This window comes from Balaenoptera musculus, chromosome 4, assembly GCF_009873245.2.
Source record: "Balaenoptera musculus isolate JJ_BM4_2016_0621 chromosome 4, mBalMus1.pri.v3, whole genome shotgun sequence".
NCBI lineage: Eukaryota > Metazoa > Chordata > Mammalia > Artiodactyla > Balaenopteridae > Balaenoptera > Balaenoptera musculus.
Genome location: NC_045788.1, coordinates 31,091,619 through 31,108,907, shown reverse-complemented (window position 1 = coordinate 31,108,907; position 17,289 = coordinate 31,091,619). Strand labels below are relative to the sequence as shown.

General features: G+C 44.5%; 1 protein-coding gene across 1 annotated transcript in view; it reads left to right on the top strand.

Moving 5' to 3' along the window:
* Positions 1-262: 262 nt before the first annotated feature.
* The window catches only part of MINDY4B (MINDY family member 4B), a 41,048-nt gene continuing 24,021 nt past the window's right edge, over positions 263-17,289 (top strand). The window contains exons 1-7 of the mRNA XM_036850884.1: positions 263-369; positions 609-636; positions 2,446-2,613; positions 10,291-10,410; positions 11,142-11,233; positions 13,872-14,037; positions 14,912-14,977. Coding sequence (XP_036706779.1) covers positions 263-369; positions 609-636; positions 2,446-2,613; positions 10,291-10,410; positions 11,142-11,233; positions 13,872-14,037; positions 14,912-14,977 — 747 coding nt within the window. The remainder of the gene's footprint in view (positions 370-608; positions 637-2,445; positions 2,614-10,290; positions 10,411-11,141; positions 11,234-13,871; positions 14,038-14,911; positions 14,978-17,289) is intronic.

Here is a 17,289-nt window from a genome sequence, read left to right as displayed (position 1 = left end):
TAAACATTCATGGCGCCCATGCAGTGAAGAAAAACACAAAAGTATTCTACCTCTAATGAAAATTTAATCATGATCTGATAGCAGGGGCTTACAAAACGCCCAAAGCTGCAACTGGGTGGCGTGATCTCCTTGCTGGTCAAAAAGTAGGGGTTGCACACACTTCACCTGGGTATCTATGCCAGCCATCTCACTTCACTGCCAGCCCTCTCTCTCCCACCTGAACAACTTCCTTCTTCTAATTCCTTACATTATCTGAACAGCTATGGAGCCCTCGGACCGGGAACAGAGCTCCCAAGAGCTGGATTTAGAGGAGATAACTAGGAAGATTTCATTTCTGGACAAGTGGAGGGAAATCTTTAGTTATCACCGGTAAGATGGTCTCATTTTCTCATTTCTCTAGAACCAGAGGGATTTTAGGTGTTTAAGTAATCAGCTTTTACGCTTCCCACGTGAGAAGTGTCCGTTACAGATTTACATTTTAAATGCTTCAGGTATAACTGTTTGCAGAAAGAGCCATCCCTAGCAAGGTTGAAGTTGAAGAGGTTTGAGGGTATAAGGGTTGAACATAGTGAGTAATTTTCTTGATGTTTTCTCTCTTTCATTTATAGGTTGGGAACCAATAATACAACTTCTCAGGTAATTATTTTCCTCAAAGCTAGTGTGTTTTCCTCTAGCTGCTTCTTCAAAACAATCACATTAACAGCATAATCTGCATTTATTCTGTGCGCATGATGTCACTCAGGCACCCAGCATTTAATGTGTGAAAACACAAAACTAGAAACCTTGTTGAAGATCTTTTCTTGCGCTTTCTTTTTTCATAAAAATCTCTTCCTACTTTTTCTTTCTAATTGGGGTATAGTTGCTTTACAATGTTGTGTTAGTTTCTGCTGTACAATGAAGTGAATCAGCTATATGTATACATATGTCCCCTCCCTCTTGGACCTCCCTCCCGCCTTCCACCCCATCCCACCCATCTAGGTCACCACAGAGCACCGAGCTGAGCTCCTCTTCATCATTAAAAGCACCATGTGGTTATTATTTTAGAAAAAATAATATGAGAATCTAGAGTTCCTACACTTGTGAAATAACACTAGATTCTGACACCCAAGTGCTTCAGTGATCCTGAAGAAAAGTCGTTCTGAAAATAGTTACTGTCTTGATTCAGCTTCTGAAAAACTGTTTTCCTTACCATCTTCAAATAAGGAAAAGATGACTGAATTCAGGTGTTAAAATGTATTTTAAAATCTGTTATACAGTATAAGATGAAAGATGTTTTTCTCTCACGTCACCTGAAAAGGTTAGAAGGTAATGGACTTTGTGTTTCAGTTATTAATTCAATCACTGAACAAACACAGCATAAAATATTAAGGTGATTTTCTTGGCACTAATATATGATACAATCAAACAACTGAATTATTAATATTTTAACTATTAACACTAAAGCACCTTGCTCCAAGTAACCTGTGATCAAAAGCCTTGTTATTTGTGCTGAAACTCTCTTACACAGTCTATTAGAATTGGGGAGATAATACTTCTATTTTAGTCCTGAAAGTATTAAATGGAGCTAGCTATCATTTGGGGGAATAGAACAGTCAAAAGATAAAACAATCTTTGCAAGGAAAAAAAAAATAAATGTCAAGTTATGCTTTACACGAGGTGGGGGAAACCCCCTGCCAAAAATGTAAAGATTTTCCATGTGATTTACGAAATGCATCTTATCCCACCAGTAGTCTGTGACTTGGATGCTGTATTTCTGAGATAAGAAAGCATCTTAGCCTCTAGGAATCCAGAAAAACTAGGAAGGCAGTTTCCTTCATGTTTCAGCTACCAACTGGGCAAATTTGTTTCATGAAATTAGGATAGAAGTAAATTGGAAGAAGAATCAATGCTAACTTATATTTAAATGCCGTAAGAATCAGTTAAGAAAAGTAAAAATAGATTTTTTTTCTTAAAGGTAGGGGGTGGATTTTTTAAGGAAGAAAATTATTATATTCACTTGCTAAGCAACGGAAATCTGAGAGAATTAAAAGGAGGTAACCTGACTTTGTTTATTGGTCAGTTAACAACATAATGACAAATACTTCATATAGACTGGAAGATTCACTCATTGTTTATAAAATGTTGCCTTCTCAAAACAAGAGACAGTGACATTTACATTCTTCTATAAACATAATTTCAAGTCAAGGTCTTGATAGCGTTAATTATGTTTCCATAGTTACACTTAACCTCTCCGAGTCACATAAAACTTAGGAGAAACCCTTTTGACACAGACACTGGGATTTTTCTGCCTCTTTTATTGCTATTTATGAAAATTTTCAGACATCTTTAAAAGGGAGACAACATTTTCTGAACACTGATATTTCAGAGAGAAAGAGAGAAAAGAGGGGAAAAAAGGTCATCACCAGCTCTGTTTGCTTTGTTTTTTGGTGGTGGCATTTTACACAGAATCGTGAAGGCAACCATCTATCTGCCGGTGAAACTGAAGATGGAACGGGAATACCTCAGCCAAAAGGACACGGACAGTGGTCATCAAGTAGCCTTTGTTCTATTCCCAAACCCTCTACCATCTCTTCAAAATCGGGCGGCTTTCCTATCTCCCTAGCAGTGGCCACGGTAAGTATAGCTTGTCAATTAAACATGAAATGAAACGTAATCTTCCCCAAACAACAAGGCTGGGGAATCTTATCTGCTGTCATGTGAGAGTATTATGGAAGATAAGACTACAGACAGTGGTTACTGGTAAAAGGCGAATATAATTAAAATGACTTATTTATGGTATTTTTCAAGGACACCTGTGATGTTACAGGCTTTTCCTCCCAAACTTTCAGTCTCTGTTTACTCCCTCAGTGTGACAGTCAAGTGTGAAGCCATGAGGGAGTTAAATTCAAATAATTTACCATATAAGGTAGGACAGAGCAGATGGGGAGGACTGCAAAGGTGGAAGACGAGGTAGATGTGGGAGACAGGACTCCTGTCCTGTGTGGGCAGGAGGGAGAGAGATGGGGGCACGTTTCCAGGCCCAGTCCTGGGGCAAAGAGATGATCTCAAGAAAGAAGCTTTCCCTGGGGCTGCCAACTAATAAGGAGATTTGAAAAGAACCCGATGACCTGGAAGCTACTGTTCCCAGGGACTATTTGTTCCATTCAAAACTTGACCAGTGTTGGGGAGAGGGGCTGAGGCAGAGACCCAGATGCACCCCATTGCATGGGCTGGGGGCAATGCCTTGGCGAATGGCCAAAGGACCAGCTGTCGTGGTCAAAGAGGCATGATCGGGAACTGGGGAAGTGAAGCCAGGGGTCGAGGCAGGGAAAAAGCACCAGCGAGGGTGAGAGATCCCGCCAATAGGATTGTCCTGTAATATGGCCCTTTCAATCATAGTGAAAATCAGGGCTTCTAGGGACAGTTTTCCCACATTCACCCCATTTCCTCAACCTCCAGACCACATTCTAGATACTTAGGCAGAGACCTCTCCTTGGGGCCCTAAGGACAAAAGTCGGAAGAAGCACTTCCTTCCTGAGGACACGCTGCCCTGCACCTGGGCACGCTTGCAGAACCCACCCGGGACCAGCCTGGTCATCTGGGCAAAGACCAACAAGGCCCTACGGTCAGACCTGCCATGGACATAAAGCTCTGTAGTCTGTGCCCTGCAGGCAGGGTCCCTGATGAGACGCAGGAGTGGGGGCCAGACCGCCTCTGGGGAAACCTCACGGTCTCCACCTGCTTTTCGAGCCCAGAGGCCAGGCTGGCCCTGACTGCATATTTCCAACCCTCCGTGTAGCTGTTCCTGAGGCTCCCCAGACGGAACATCAGACACAAGGACTCCAGCCCCCGTGTTCTTTTTCATCATGCACATCCTTACAGGCTTCACAGAGCAACCCTCTCCACTGCCGTAGCTGCGGCACAAACGTGCAGGGAGGCCCACGTGCTCTTTCTTATCTTCACAAATCTTTCTGCCTCAATCCACCTTCCCTCGTGTGCTCCAATGCCGGATGTCACAGGAAGACAGGCCGGCAGGGCTCTCTTGAGATGCTGCACTTTGCTCACTGGCCTCAAAGTCCCTGGACGGTGCCTTAACTTGTGTCTTCATCACTCTCCTTTTGAGTAATGAAGACAGGTAATGTGTAATCCTATTAGCATCTCCAGCCTCAGTGGTTATTCCGCCTACACTGTGCTGTAGAAACAGTAGTTAGAGCAACTACAGCGCCCCTCAATATCCTCGGGAGATTGGTTTCAGGAGCCCCCAGAGGAAACCAAAATCCTCCGATGCTCAAGTCCCTTATATAAAATGGCCTAATACCATCGGCAACCCCCCCCCATATCCGCAGATACAGAGGGCCGAGTGTATCCATATTTTACTGTAAAAGGTTTTTAATGAACACTTGAATAAAAAAGTATTATTGGCTACTAATGAGTTTCTATGGAGAATGTCATTTTAAAATCTACACATATCAGGAAATAGGCTACCTTTTGTATGGAAAATAGAGAAAACTGTGATTCTACACTGATACCGTATTTGCCTGTATATGCACACAGAAATTCCAGAAGACTTCCTAAGATGTAACAGTAGGGGGAGGGAGAGGCGCAAGAGCCCTGGGTCGGGGGGAGTCTTCTCAGCATAGCTTTTTGTACCCTCTGGATTTTGAACCATGTGAATGGACAATCTATTTCTAAAAACACCGTCATGCATTTTAAAAACAGGAAAAAAAAAGGCATTCACAGGTGTTTCCAAAGTCTTCTAGTTCCTCTCTATATTGTGGAGGCAGGAAAGTCTGGGTCTGAATTCTCCCACTTGTCTGCAAACACAGACATGATGCAATTGGAGACCTCCTCAGTGACTTTTCCAAGGTAATTCTCTCTCTTTGGAAAAGGCTGGGAGACGAAAGAATCAGACCTGATGGAGTGTTCAGGAAGTCCCAGAAGCAAAGAGAATTGATTTTTCTTCAAAAAAAACCCAAATTTGGACATATTCCCATTATGAGGACCAGATGATAATGTGTCCTTTAAATAACAGTAGCATTAATTAAACACACCCTGGGATTTCAAGATGATGAGCCTTGGGATTCTGAATACTCGTGTCCAGGGAGGCAGTTTGGAAGCTTGACCAATTCTAATTGACATTTTGGCCGTGCAGCCGCCTGGCAAATTATTAGAGCGACTGGATCCTAGCACTCACATGAGAGTGCTTTTCGTTGTCATTCTGCTGTTCTCATTTCCCCCCTCCATTTGGAATTGCGATTCATGGCATTTCATGACATTGGCACACACGTTTTGCTGGGAATCTGCTGAGAAAGTAGGGAGTGGGCAAAGCAGCCAATGCCCCTTTGCTTTCCCCAGCTCTCCTGTTTCTCGCCTTTTGTTGCCCTATTTCCAATACCACAGGGTTCTTCCTTCCCCCAGCCTCACGTCTTATAACGTGTGTGGTGTAATGAAAGGCGGGCAAGGCTGCTGGCCCAGGTGGGATCATCGGAGAAGGTGAGAGTCCTCCTCTGGGCTCTTCCACAGCAACACCCCCTTCCCCCCTGTGCTTCCCACCAGCAGGAGTTTCTCATCCTCCTCCACAGTCAGGCCCTTCTGCAGGACCTAGCCTGGAACACATTCCTATAGCCTCTTTTATAAGCAGCCAATAAACAAACCCCTAGTGTATTTGCAATATCACCCAGCAGGATCATATTAAAACTGTAATACTGGGAGATCAAAATATTCTGGGGGAGAACCAGAAGAATGAAGCTCTAATCGAGGGTAACAGGCAATGGGCTGGCTTTAGGGGAACAGGAAGCACAGCCTGGTAACCCCAACATAGGACTGGCTGATAGATGGTCCTCAGTAGATGTTTAATTAATTAATTCATTCATTGCCTATGGGAGATCCCCAAGAGAGGCATCTCTGTACAGGGCAGTGGGTGTCATTTGTGTGCCCCTTCAGAAGCATACTCTACCGCTGTCCGCCCTGCTTTCTGCGCTGGAGACTGAGCTGTACTCACTCCATCAATAGGGCTCCCTCCTCTGACTTCCTGTTGAGTTTGACCAATGAGAACCCTGGAGGGAGCCTGGAGGGACGGAAGGGAATGAAGTCAGGTGTGCAAAGCTGGCTGAATCCCTCTCCTCAGAAGGCAGTCCTCTCCCAGGACTCTCTTCTCCCTTCCACCCCTCCAGGTGTCGGGGACGTAAAAACTTCTCACTCTTGCTAACCCTGGGACCCTGCATTAGCCACTGTTGTTGCCCCACATGCAGCCCACATCTTTGTAAATGGTCCCTGAATTAAAGTTTCCTCAAGTTAATTATCCTGACTTGATTGCCATCTGTTTCCTGCTGGGACCCTGACTGGTACCAGTTGAAAGGCTTGCATTTGATTCCTGGCACTACCATTTACTATACATGTGACCTTGGGCATACCACTTCACTGCTCTGGGCCCCAAGTCCTTTAACTGTAAAACAAGAGAGCCGAATCAGATTTTTTAAAATTCAACAACTACTTCTTGCGAGCCTACTCTGTACCAGGTACTGCACCAGATGCTGAGAAATCGATGGTGAACCCAGCCAGGTCAAGAGACTACCACTCTATTTGATGGGCTAGTTTAGAAATGCCTTCTTAGGACACAGTAATTCTAAACTCTCTGATTCCATGATGATCCAGTAATTCCTAAAGCAGGAAAAGATTGAGGGAAGGAGCTTCAAAGAGAATTATTCTGCTTCAAGTTGTGGGCAGGGAGCATGTGGGAGAGGACTGGATGGGGACAGGTGGTCACAAGAGGTCCCTCTAAGACCAGGGACAGTGGACCAGGCAGTCAGGGTAAGGAAATGAAATCTGTTGGGAAGAATGATCCAGGACCTGTGTGTGTGTGTGTGTGTGTGTGTGTGTGTGTGTGTGTGTGTGTGTGAGACAGAGAGAGAGAGAGAGAGAATGATCACCATCATTATCGTCATCACAGCAATCAGGGAAGAGAGGTATTCCTGGAAAACTAACAAAGTGAAGAGAGAAAAACCGTGCTTGATTGTGTTAAATAATAACAATCATTAGAGTCATTTATTAGGACCATTTACCATTCGTGTCTAGTTACCAGGCAGCACAACAACATACATGTATCACTGACTATGTGTCAGGTTAATCTTGTTATAAATTATATGGATATGATAGTCAGTGTTGGGAGGAGGGATAAATTGGGAGATTGGGATTGACATAGACACACTACTATATATAAAATAGATAACTAATAAGGACCTACTCAACAGTGCAGGGAACTCTACTCAGTACTCTGTAATGCCCTATATGGGAAAAGAATCTAAAAAGAGTGGGTATATGTATATGTATAACGGATTCACTTTTGCTGTACAGCAGAAACTAACACAACATTCTAAATCAACTACACTCCAATAAAAATTTTTAAAAAAAAGAAAAGAAAAGAAAGTCAGTGTTACATAAGTAAGGTGAGTCATCTTTGTTGCCACCCTGGACACTGGGGGCTCCCTGAGAAGCCTGCAGCCCCCCTGTTCTAGGCCTTCCCGAGGTGAATCTGGACAACGGCACTCCCTACGTTGGAGGGGGCAGCTGGCAACAGAAACGGGAGTTTGATTTGGCTTACTGAATTTTTTTAATTGAATTTGAATTCTAGGCTTTCTTAGCCACAATTGTCTTAGTCTGTCACATTATCCATGGGTTCTCCTCCCTTATTCCTGCCAGTCTCTGGTCTTTTTCCCTCTGGTTCTGGGACTTTCTTCCAGGCAGCATAAGAGGTTCCAGCGTAGACAGGCTGTGTTTTCACAAAGGTAATAACAGCACTTACGGTTCCCACAATCCTTTCCATACTTCTCCTCTTGCAGGGATAGCTTTCAATTTCAGTGATGGGGACAGAGCAGGGGTTATCCCCATTTCAGGATAAGCAAAGAAAGTCTTAGAGAGGTTTGACAATCTGTGCCCGTTCATGTGGTCGGCGAGGAGCAGAGCTGGGGCTTCTCAACCCTGGAGTCAGGAGCGAGCCTTTTTCTTCTGTGCAGTCTTGATGTCAGGGAGACACTTTCTGTCCATATTCAGTCCTCTGCTGGGGATGTCCTGGGGTGGTGGCCCTCTTTGGTTAAGGTGCACACCGAGTCTGCGTCTCCCAAGAGCAGCCTTTGTGCTTTCTGCCCCCTCTCCTTGATGGACACCGGACAGATAATTTTCCTTCAGGTGCAATTCTAGGCTCTTGCTTATTCTGAAACGCACCTGTCTCTATTTCTCTGTAGAGGCAATCTTTCCTTTTGAGGGTGGGTGCAGAGGTGGCCGGGAAATAAACTCCAGCCATGGAACCAGACCCTGGGTTGAGATGGGGAAGACTGTTCCAGATGCATGCTTCTCCGGCATCTGTCCTTCTTGGAAACCATTAGAGCCCGTGCTATGCACAGCTGGGAAGAGGTACCCTGGCTCTGGACCAGTTGGGCTTCATGTTCCTTTTGTCCACACTCTTCAACTGGCTCCAAATGCCTGAGTGTGATATTCAAAGCCCTCCAGGGTCAGACCCAAGGCACTTTCCATTCTGAGCTTCCACTGACTTCCTGCCCTGTGGCCCCAGAACACACAGTGTTCTAGACCCAGTGAACTACTCACTGTTGCTGGATACCCTGGTACCATGCATGTGCGTTTGCAGATCTCTCTCTCTACCCAGCCTCCCCACCTTTACAGGCGACAGACCACTGTGAGGTCTGTCACAGCGTGTGGGACATGTGTCTGTGCTGGAGCATGGGGTGCTTTGGGGATATGGCAGTAAGTGACACTGAATAGCACTGAGTTACCTCGTGGGAAAGTCAGCCCCTTCTCCACTCTGGCAGGCCAGGGAGAAGACCGGGTAAAGGACAGCACACATTCACACCTCTTTAATGCCTCTTATCTCCCTTTTTAATTACAAAGAGTGCAGGGCTCAGTCAGAGCTTTCACAGGCAACGGTTTCTAGCATAATCCAATAACATCGTTTTATTTCTATTTTTTTTTTATTATGGCAAGTGATTTTGATTCTCATTTAAGGATGTGGTATAAAGTGTCCTTTTAAATAAATGCTTTATTTATTTATTTATTTAAATAAATGTTTCCTTGTGAAATGGGGATTAAATGAGATAATGCATACATCTGACCCTTTGTAAGCTCTCAATGACGGTGAACTGATTTGAAATAGAGAAACTGCCAACCTCCCTACCAAGAAAGGAAGAAAGAAAGAAAGGAAGGAAGAAATGCTTTAAATAAATGTTTTCTAAGTTATAAAAGAATGGCCCAAGCTAATGAGAAATATTAATTCAATAATCATTGGCATACAAAAATGACAGCAGTTATAAGGATGGCACATACAGGATTAAAGTTGGGGAGGCGGATCAGTGGTGTTAGAATGGGTGCAAATACCAGCTCTGCCTGACTTGCTGGGTGACCTTAGGCAAATACTTTCTTGTAAAAGGAAGATGATAACAGTAACTTTCTCAAGGAATTAAATTAACATAATGAATGCAAAGCATTTAGCCCAGTGCCTGGTGCGTAGAAAATACTCAGTAAATGCTAGATGCCATCTGCCAGCCTAGTTTAAATGCCACCTCTTCCACGAAGCCTTCCTGAGTACTTCAGTCGGAAGTTCTCTCTCCATATCCATACCCCACACAGGACCTAGCACAAGCAGAATGATTAATATGCCTCTGATTATAAAGGGATTCCCTTTTTGCCATGGGTTTGGTTTACAAAGGCTTGTACCCAGTTTTCTGGGATTTTCTAAAAGACCGTCTCCAACCTTAACATGCTGCAGAGTATCCAGAAAAAAACTTAAAGATTCTAGGGCCAAAAAACAGAGACTGCTTGTTTAATACCAATTTATACCACTATTGAACTCAGACTGGAATCAGAGTCCTGCCTATTCCTTTTTTCTGGAGCAAGAGAGAAAGACCCAAACGTGGGAGAGACAGGAGTTACAGAGTCATGGTTAGAGGAATGAGAGGCAAAAGGAGAGAGCAGTCGCCTGTCACGGATCTTAAGGGGGTACAGGGAAGATGGCTGGCAATGGAAGGTGAGACAGACACAGAGACAGAACTCGGATGGGGAAAACAAGGTGTGGAGTTAACACTCTCAGCCTTCAGGATAAAATGTCCTAAGTGAACCCTATGCAAACCTTTTGCACGGAGCTGCACAATTACAATCAGGGAATAGAGTAATGTGTGAACCTGACTCTAGGAAGGGGACCGGCCCTCCTCCACGATTTCACCACCTTGCTTAAGTCTGTTTGCTGAGGGCTTGTGTCTAGGAAGAATTCTCTTTGTTGGAACCATTTATTTCCCCTCTTTTTAGAAACTGCGCCAGAGCCTCTTTGGAAATACAGTCCAGGTCTTCAGCTCTGACTGGACAAAGGCTTACTTCCGGTTTCATGATCCTTTTTCTGACCTGGCTTTCGCTTTGGAAGTGGGAAAGGTAATAGCAGGTGATAATTTTTTGAAGTCCTAATCCCATGCTCCCTGTCTGTGTTTCCTTCCATCCTCCTCCCTACGAGGCGTATTTTCATTATCATCATATTGTAGAAACATATCGACAATTTAAAATTTAACCTTAAATGATAACAGGCTATTGAAAATTATGACACGCTATCTAGGATGTCACAAAGTCTCAAACTCCTCCCCACCCGCTTCCAAATTTTCATTTTCCTGGCTCTTTTCTCCAGGTCCTAAGCATTCCTAAGAATTTAGAGGCAGGAAGAGATCTAGGAGTTTCTTTCTGGCTTGTTTAAAACCTCAATAATTCAAATCATGGATCCCTAGCCAGGCAGAATTTCAAGAGCTAGCCGACTAGTTCCTTACCTCCTGCAAACCTAACAGTTGGACATGAGGCACGAGCCCAGTGAAGGTGGGGCGGAGGGGCCAGGCATCCCAGGGTGCCAGTCTATGGGGCTCCACAGAGAAGCTAGTCATCGCAGATTCTAGCCCAGCCGTGGCACCCAGCCACAGCCCATGGGGAGGGATGGCACACGTAGAGAACAGTGGCCCTTCCCTAAGCCTAGGGGATGCTGTGTGCCAGAAGGGAAAAGGCTGCCGAGAAGAATAAATAATGACATCCATTTCCAAGACTTCTCTTTTATAACGTGGGCCCTGAGGCTTCCACCACCATTGTAAAGCCCTGCTCCTCACTATTCACCCTCCGCTTCTCAGGGAGGTGCCCGAAGCATTCAGATGGCTGTACAAGGGTCCATCATTAAATATCTGTTGTTTACAAGGAAGGGAAAAGACTGTAACTTTCTCAGGTAAGAGGCCTATGAGAAGTATTTGAAAAGAATTACCCATTTCCCGAGAACCTTTATAGGCTAAATAACCAGCAGGGAAAATCCCCCAGGTTGCCTCAGGAAGGGGACTTGCCTCATAAGAGGACTTGCCTCCTAAGACAGAAATGGGTCTGGCTCTCCCAGAGAGACTGAATTTCGTGACTAGGCAGAGCTCTTCCAGAGTCCCTTTCAATGTTCAGTTGCAGGGGTAACACTGACAGCTTTTATGCTCCACTGCAGAGCACCCTGACAGAGAAAATGAAGCACCAGGTCTCCAGATAGGCTTACTTGACAACATTTGATAGGAAGTCCCAACCTAACAGTTCCAGAGAGAGAACAAAAGGGGTGATGACAAACCTAATAAATGAAGGATTCATCCTCCTATTTAATCACGCTGACAAAGTACAGTGTTTGGTAGTTGCCTATGTAAAAAATCAGTTCAAATTATTTTGTTCTTAGATGCTAATAAACCCCTATCATGTGTAAGACTTTATGGTTGATATTAGAGGAAACAGAAATAATTAAAAGGCATCTACCTTCCCTCAGGCAGGGTAACTTATCACCCAAAACAGGAACTGAATGTCTAATCTATTCTAAGAACGTGAATTGCCAGCTTCCTTAGAAGCAGAGCCAGAGATGGGAATTCTTCATGCAGGTGATTTATTAAGGGAATGAATGCCCTCAGGAGAAACCCCTAAGAGAGCAGGGAAGCGGGCTAGGGAAGGAGGAGAAGCAGGGGAGGCATGTGGCTTCCAGGGATGTCTAGCCTCTGCCTGATCCATGGGAGCTCTGGGGGGCAACTGCTCCATCTTCAGATGAGGGGGCGGGGCCTTTTCACCTCCCACCCTCATCAGGCATCCGCTATGGACCCTCCTATGGGAACGTGGCACAACTCCCAGTCACTTCCAGGGAAGGTGGCTCCAATTCTTCAGAGAAAGTTGAAAAGTAGGAGCCACTAGCAGCAGTACCCAAAGCAAGGGTTGGGGGGACATGTCCACCAACTGAGTAAAAGCGATCCCAAGGAATGTAGATGGAACACCTACAACATTTGCTACATGAATAGAAAGCATTTAGCACAGTACCTGGCATGTGGCAGGTATTACATAAATGGCAATGCGTAATCGCTATTATCGACCTGCTCCATGAAGCCTTCCTGAACCTTCCCGATCACAAGTTCTCCCTCCTTCCTCCGTAGTCTCACAGCACTTTGTTTTACTCTCATTCTACCTTGGACAAGGGTCTTGGAGTGTGAGGCTTCTGCTACTCATTTCGGTATCACCATAGAGCTAGATGGAGTCTATAAATCAGGAGTCCCCAACCACCGGGCCACAGACTGGTAGCGGCGGTCGGTGGCCTGTTAGGAACCAGGTCGCACAGCAGGAGGTGAGTGGCGGGCAAGCGAGGGAAGCTTCATCTCTATTTACAGCCGCTCCCCATCGCTGGCGTTACTGCCTGAGCTCCACCTCCCGTCAGCATTATGGTGAGCTGTACAATTACTTCATTATATATTACAATGTAATAATAATAGAAATAAAGTGCACAATGAATGTAATGTGCTTGAATCATCTCAAAACCACCTCCCCCCAGCTGCTCGTGGAAAAATTGTCTTCCATGAAACCAGTTCCCGGTGCCAAAAAGGTTGGGGACCACTGCTATAAATCATGAGTTCATTCACTAACCTCTATCATGTGTTTCTTCATCAGGACAACAGTTGTCAATGTTAAACATTTAGAAAATGAGCATAGGAAAGGTCTGTGATGTAAAGATTGGCTCCCACTTCCGGGGAAGTCTCACCCACTGGGATTATTTGATGGAATCTAATGGTTAAGAACAATCTAACGGTTAAGTCAGGAGGCACACTGCCTGCATTCAAATCACTGCTCTACTGCTTTAAAGGTGAATGACCAGGGGCAGAGTACTCAACCTCCCTGTCTTCCTTTCCTCATCTCTAAAATGGGACTAATAATATTGATAGCATCCACCTCGCAGGTTGTCATAAGGATTAAATGAGTTAATATGTGTTAGGTGCTTAGAACAATTCTGGGCCCAGTGAGGGCCAGATGAGTGTAAACTACAAGTTAGTAAGGGGGAAGTCGGCCTCAAATGATTCATAGGATGTGATCAGGCAGGAAGAACAGACAGAACTTGCATATTAAAGGCAGACAAGTACATGAGAAAAAGCATGGAGGTAGAATGCAGAAAATATGTCCAGGGAGCTAGTCCATCTGGGGCAGAGGGTTTGCAAAATGGAAACCTGGGAGATAAAACTGGAAGGATTGTTTGGGGTTGCACTTGGGAAGGGCCTGTGTTATCGGGCTAGAGAGTTTGGGTGGAGCCCGGCTGGAGCTCAGGAGAGAAGACAGTGTTGAGATTCAGCAAGGGCAGGAATGCCCAGGGTGAGATCAGTGGAGAACCCCAAGGATTAATGCTCTGGGGCAAGGATGCCCGTTCGGGGCGGGCAGAGAGGATGAGGCCCTCCACAATGTTCCCATGGTGTAGGGTGACGAAGGAACCAAACTGACCCATCCTGTACTCAGAAGGGTTCATGAAAGTGGAGGCCCAGGCCCTCAGCTAGGTGGCATTCGTTGCAATGTGTCCCTACCCTCCTCCTGTGTTGAAGTCTGCGCGCGACAAGCAAGCGGGAGCAGGACCACGCGCTGGCTGAGGCGCTCGCGGGTGCCCTGTGGGCCGCAGGAGCAGCTCGGAAAGCCACCATCTGCCTTGTCACCGAGGACGCTTATGTCGCCCCGACTCCTGACTACTCTGGGGACGGTGTCACTGAACGGGTGAGTGCACTCCTGCCCGTCCTGCCAGATAGAGGATGAGGAAGCCTGGGTGAGTATTAGACTCACCATGGAAATGGAGGTGGAACTGATGCCCCTGGGTGGACCTCCAAGATGTAAGCATCTGATGTGGCCAAAGGTACCTGCCAAAGAGGCAAGGGTCAAGGGCATACGTAATCCAAGCAGCCAAAATAGAGGTGCCTGCTGTGAATTTCTCCTTCCAGAATTCACCATGATCAAGAATATTCCATACCCAACAGAAAAGAAGCAGATTCACAGACATAGAGAATAAAGTAGTAGTTATCAGTGGGGAGAGGGAAAGGGGAGGGGCAACATAGGGGTAGGGGATTAAGAGGTGCACACTATTATATATAAAGTAAGCTACAAGGTATGTTGTACAACACAGGGAATATAGCCAATATTTTATAATAACTATAAATGAAGTATTACCTTTAAAAATTGTGAATCACTATATTGTACACCTGTAACTTATATAATATTGTATATCAACTATACTTCAACAAAAAAAATTTTTTTAAAGAATATCCCATGCCTGAAATTATCATAAACTCCATTTCCATAGCCACTCTTTTAAACCTGGCTAAATTCTACCTATTAGGGAAAAAATCTGTTTAGAGTTTTCCTGCTCCAGATACCATATTGGTTTAAAACTGAGGAATGTAAAAGTGAGGCCAGTGGCCACGCAATCTTACCATGTATGTTTTACATGGCCTGTGTAAGATAACATGTCAGTTTCTAGCAATGTGATTTTGCAACGAAACAAAGAACTCCCTTGAGGTACTAACAGTGAGTTGACATCTTCTAGATATAACTTTCATCCTCCGTTTCATTTTTATCTTCTATTTCTGATTTATAGCTCCAGCTGTTTGAACTTTTAGAGAAAGAAGCCACTGAGAAATTCATCTATGATCATTTACAGTGTGTAAGTGTTTAAGTGTTGAGATAATTCCTTTATGTTGAATTGATCTTACAGGAATCTTCTTCCTTTTATAAAGTGTATTTCTAATGATGCTTGTTAAGAAAAGCAGGTCATTTTGAGGACTAAGAGAGGGCAGAATGAGGGAAAGAGAAACCCGTCTCTCCCTCCCCACAATCTAGAAAGAGGCCAGATCACACACAGGCCCACTCACAAATGCCTTTCTCCTTGGCTAATCAAACCCAGAGAATAATACTATAGAGGGCATATACAATAAGATTGCTTTTATGGGAAGAGAAAATGTTAGAGCAGCCTTGCCTCATCTAAGGGATAAAACACAAAAATGGTAGTCTAAATTGCCAAAATGGCCATTCACATTGGCTCAAAAAAATGACTGCCAGTCTGAAAAAGGTGGGCCCCTTTCACGTCTTCTATCAGCACCTTCCACACAATGCCCTCCCCTGCAATGAATCTTCCCCACCTCCTGTGTGGGAAGGACACAAAGTAGGGAATAGGGATGGTGGAAAACGGAAGGTGCTTTTTTAAGTTTCCTGTGTGGATAAAGAAATGAAAGTTGATTTTCTAAAGAATCAGAACCTTACAATGTAGCAGAGGACAATTTGCAGAGTAACCATGAAGCCATAGAAAGGTGGCTTGTATGGAAAGGGAAAATTTGATTCATGAAACTCACAACCCCATTCCTTTCAAAGGTCATAGGGACAGAAAACTTGGGCCTGAGTTCCCAGCCACACACTAGCCATGTGATCTTGCTTAAACTAGTTACCCCAGACCTTCCTCCCCCACCCTCTCTTGGGTCTATGTGGTAGGCAGAGGAATGGTCCCCTGAAAGATGTCCGTACCCTACCCCCTAGAACCTGTGAATGTTTCATTACATGGTAAAGAGGAATTAAGCTTGTTAATCGGATGACTCTAAAATAGGGACATTATCCTGGATTATCTGGGTGGGCCCAGTGTAATCTCAAGGGACTTTAAATGTGGATGAGGAAGGTATAAGAGAGGGGAAGACTGATGTGATGTGAAAAGAGTACCACCCACTGTTGCTGGCTTCGAAGGTCGAAGGTGGGGGCCATGAACCAAGGAACATGGGCAGGGCTGCTTAGAAGCTGGAAAGGGCAAGGAAACAGATTCTCCCCTAGAGCCTCCAGAAAGAACGCAGGGCTGCTAACATCTTGATTTTAGGCCAGTAAGACCCATTTCAGTCTTCTAACCTCTAGAACTGTAAGATAATAAATCTGTATTATTTAAGCTACTAAATGTATGGTAATTTGTTACAGCAGCAATAGGAAACTAATGAAAGCTATATGATAGATTTTAAATACCTGACATGAAATGTTAAGCTAGAAGCCTGCTTAGGGACTCTTTGTGGTAGAGGAAGATGTTTAATGGGGCTACATGGAGAGGAACCATGTAAGAAATGACTCTGCCAGCAAACAGAGGCAAACCCTTCCCTCTCTGTCTTCCATCTCTTCAACTCAGACCTGGGAGAGTCTGATTCAATAAGAAAGTCTATCACATCTGCAAGGGCTTCTTAAGTGTAGCCAGAGTTGAGAATAAGATGATTAGAGCTAGAGCTATACATAGGTTTTCTCCCTCAAGGACTAAGAATTGATAATGGGGACCTACTGTACAGCACAGGGAACTCAGTACTCTGTAATGACCTATATGGGAAAAGAATCTTAAAAAGAGGGGATATATGTATATGTATAACTGATTCACTTTGCTGTAATGCAGAAACTAACACAACATTGTAAATCAACTATGCTTAATTTTTAAAATAATTTTTAATTAATAAAAATTAATTTAAAAAATAAAATTAAAATAAAGACTAAAAGTTGAGCTGGAATAAGTAATGAAAGGAAGCAGAATCAGACTGCATGGTGCAGGTGGGCTTTGCACAAGAGCCGTGTCAAGCGGACCCAAGCTGACCATTACCATAGCCACGCGGGGAAAGGGTTGGCACCATTTCCTGAGTGAGGGGGCATCTTGATGCATAGATATTCCTCTGAAGGGCACTCCCTAACCGGGGCTGCATGTGTGACCAACCCCCATCCAGACCTTTACCAAACGCCATTCACTATCAAAATGAAGCGGTTCTGTGCCCTGTCTTCAGGCAGAGATCACAAGCTAGAGGTCTGAGGGTTACATGTGGGCAGTAGGCCTATTGTTATTATGGGTTGAATTGCATCTCCCCTCTCCCCAAAAAAGAGATATGTTTAAGTCCTAACCCCCAGTACCTGTGAATGTGTTCGTATTTGGAAAGAGTTTCTTTGCAGATGTAATCATGTTAAGATCAGGTC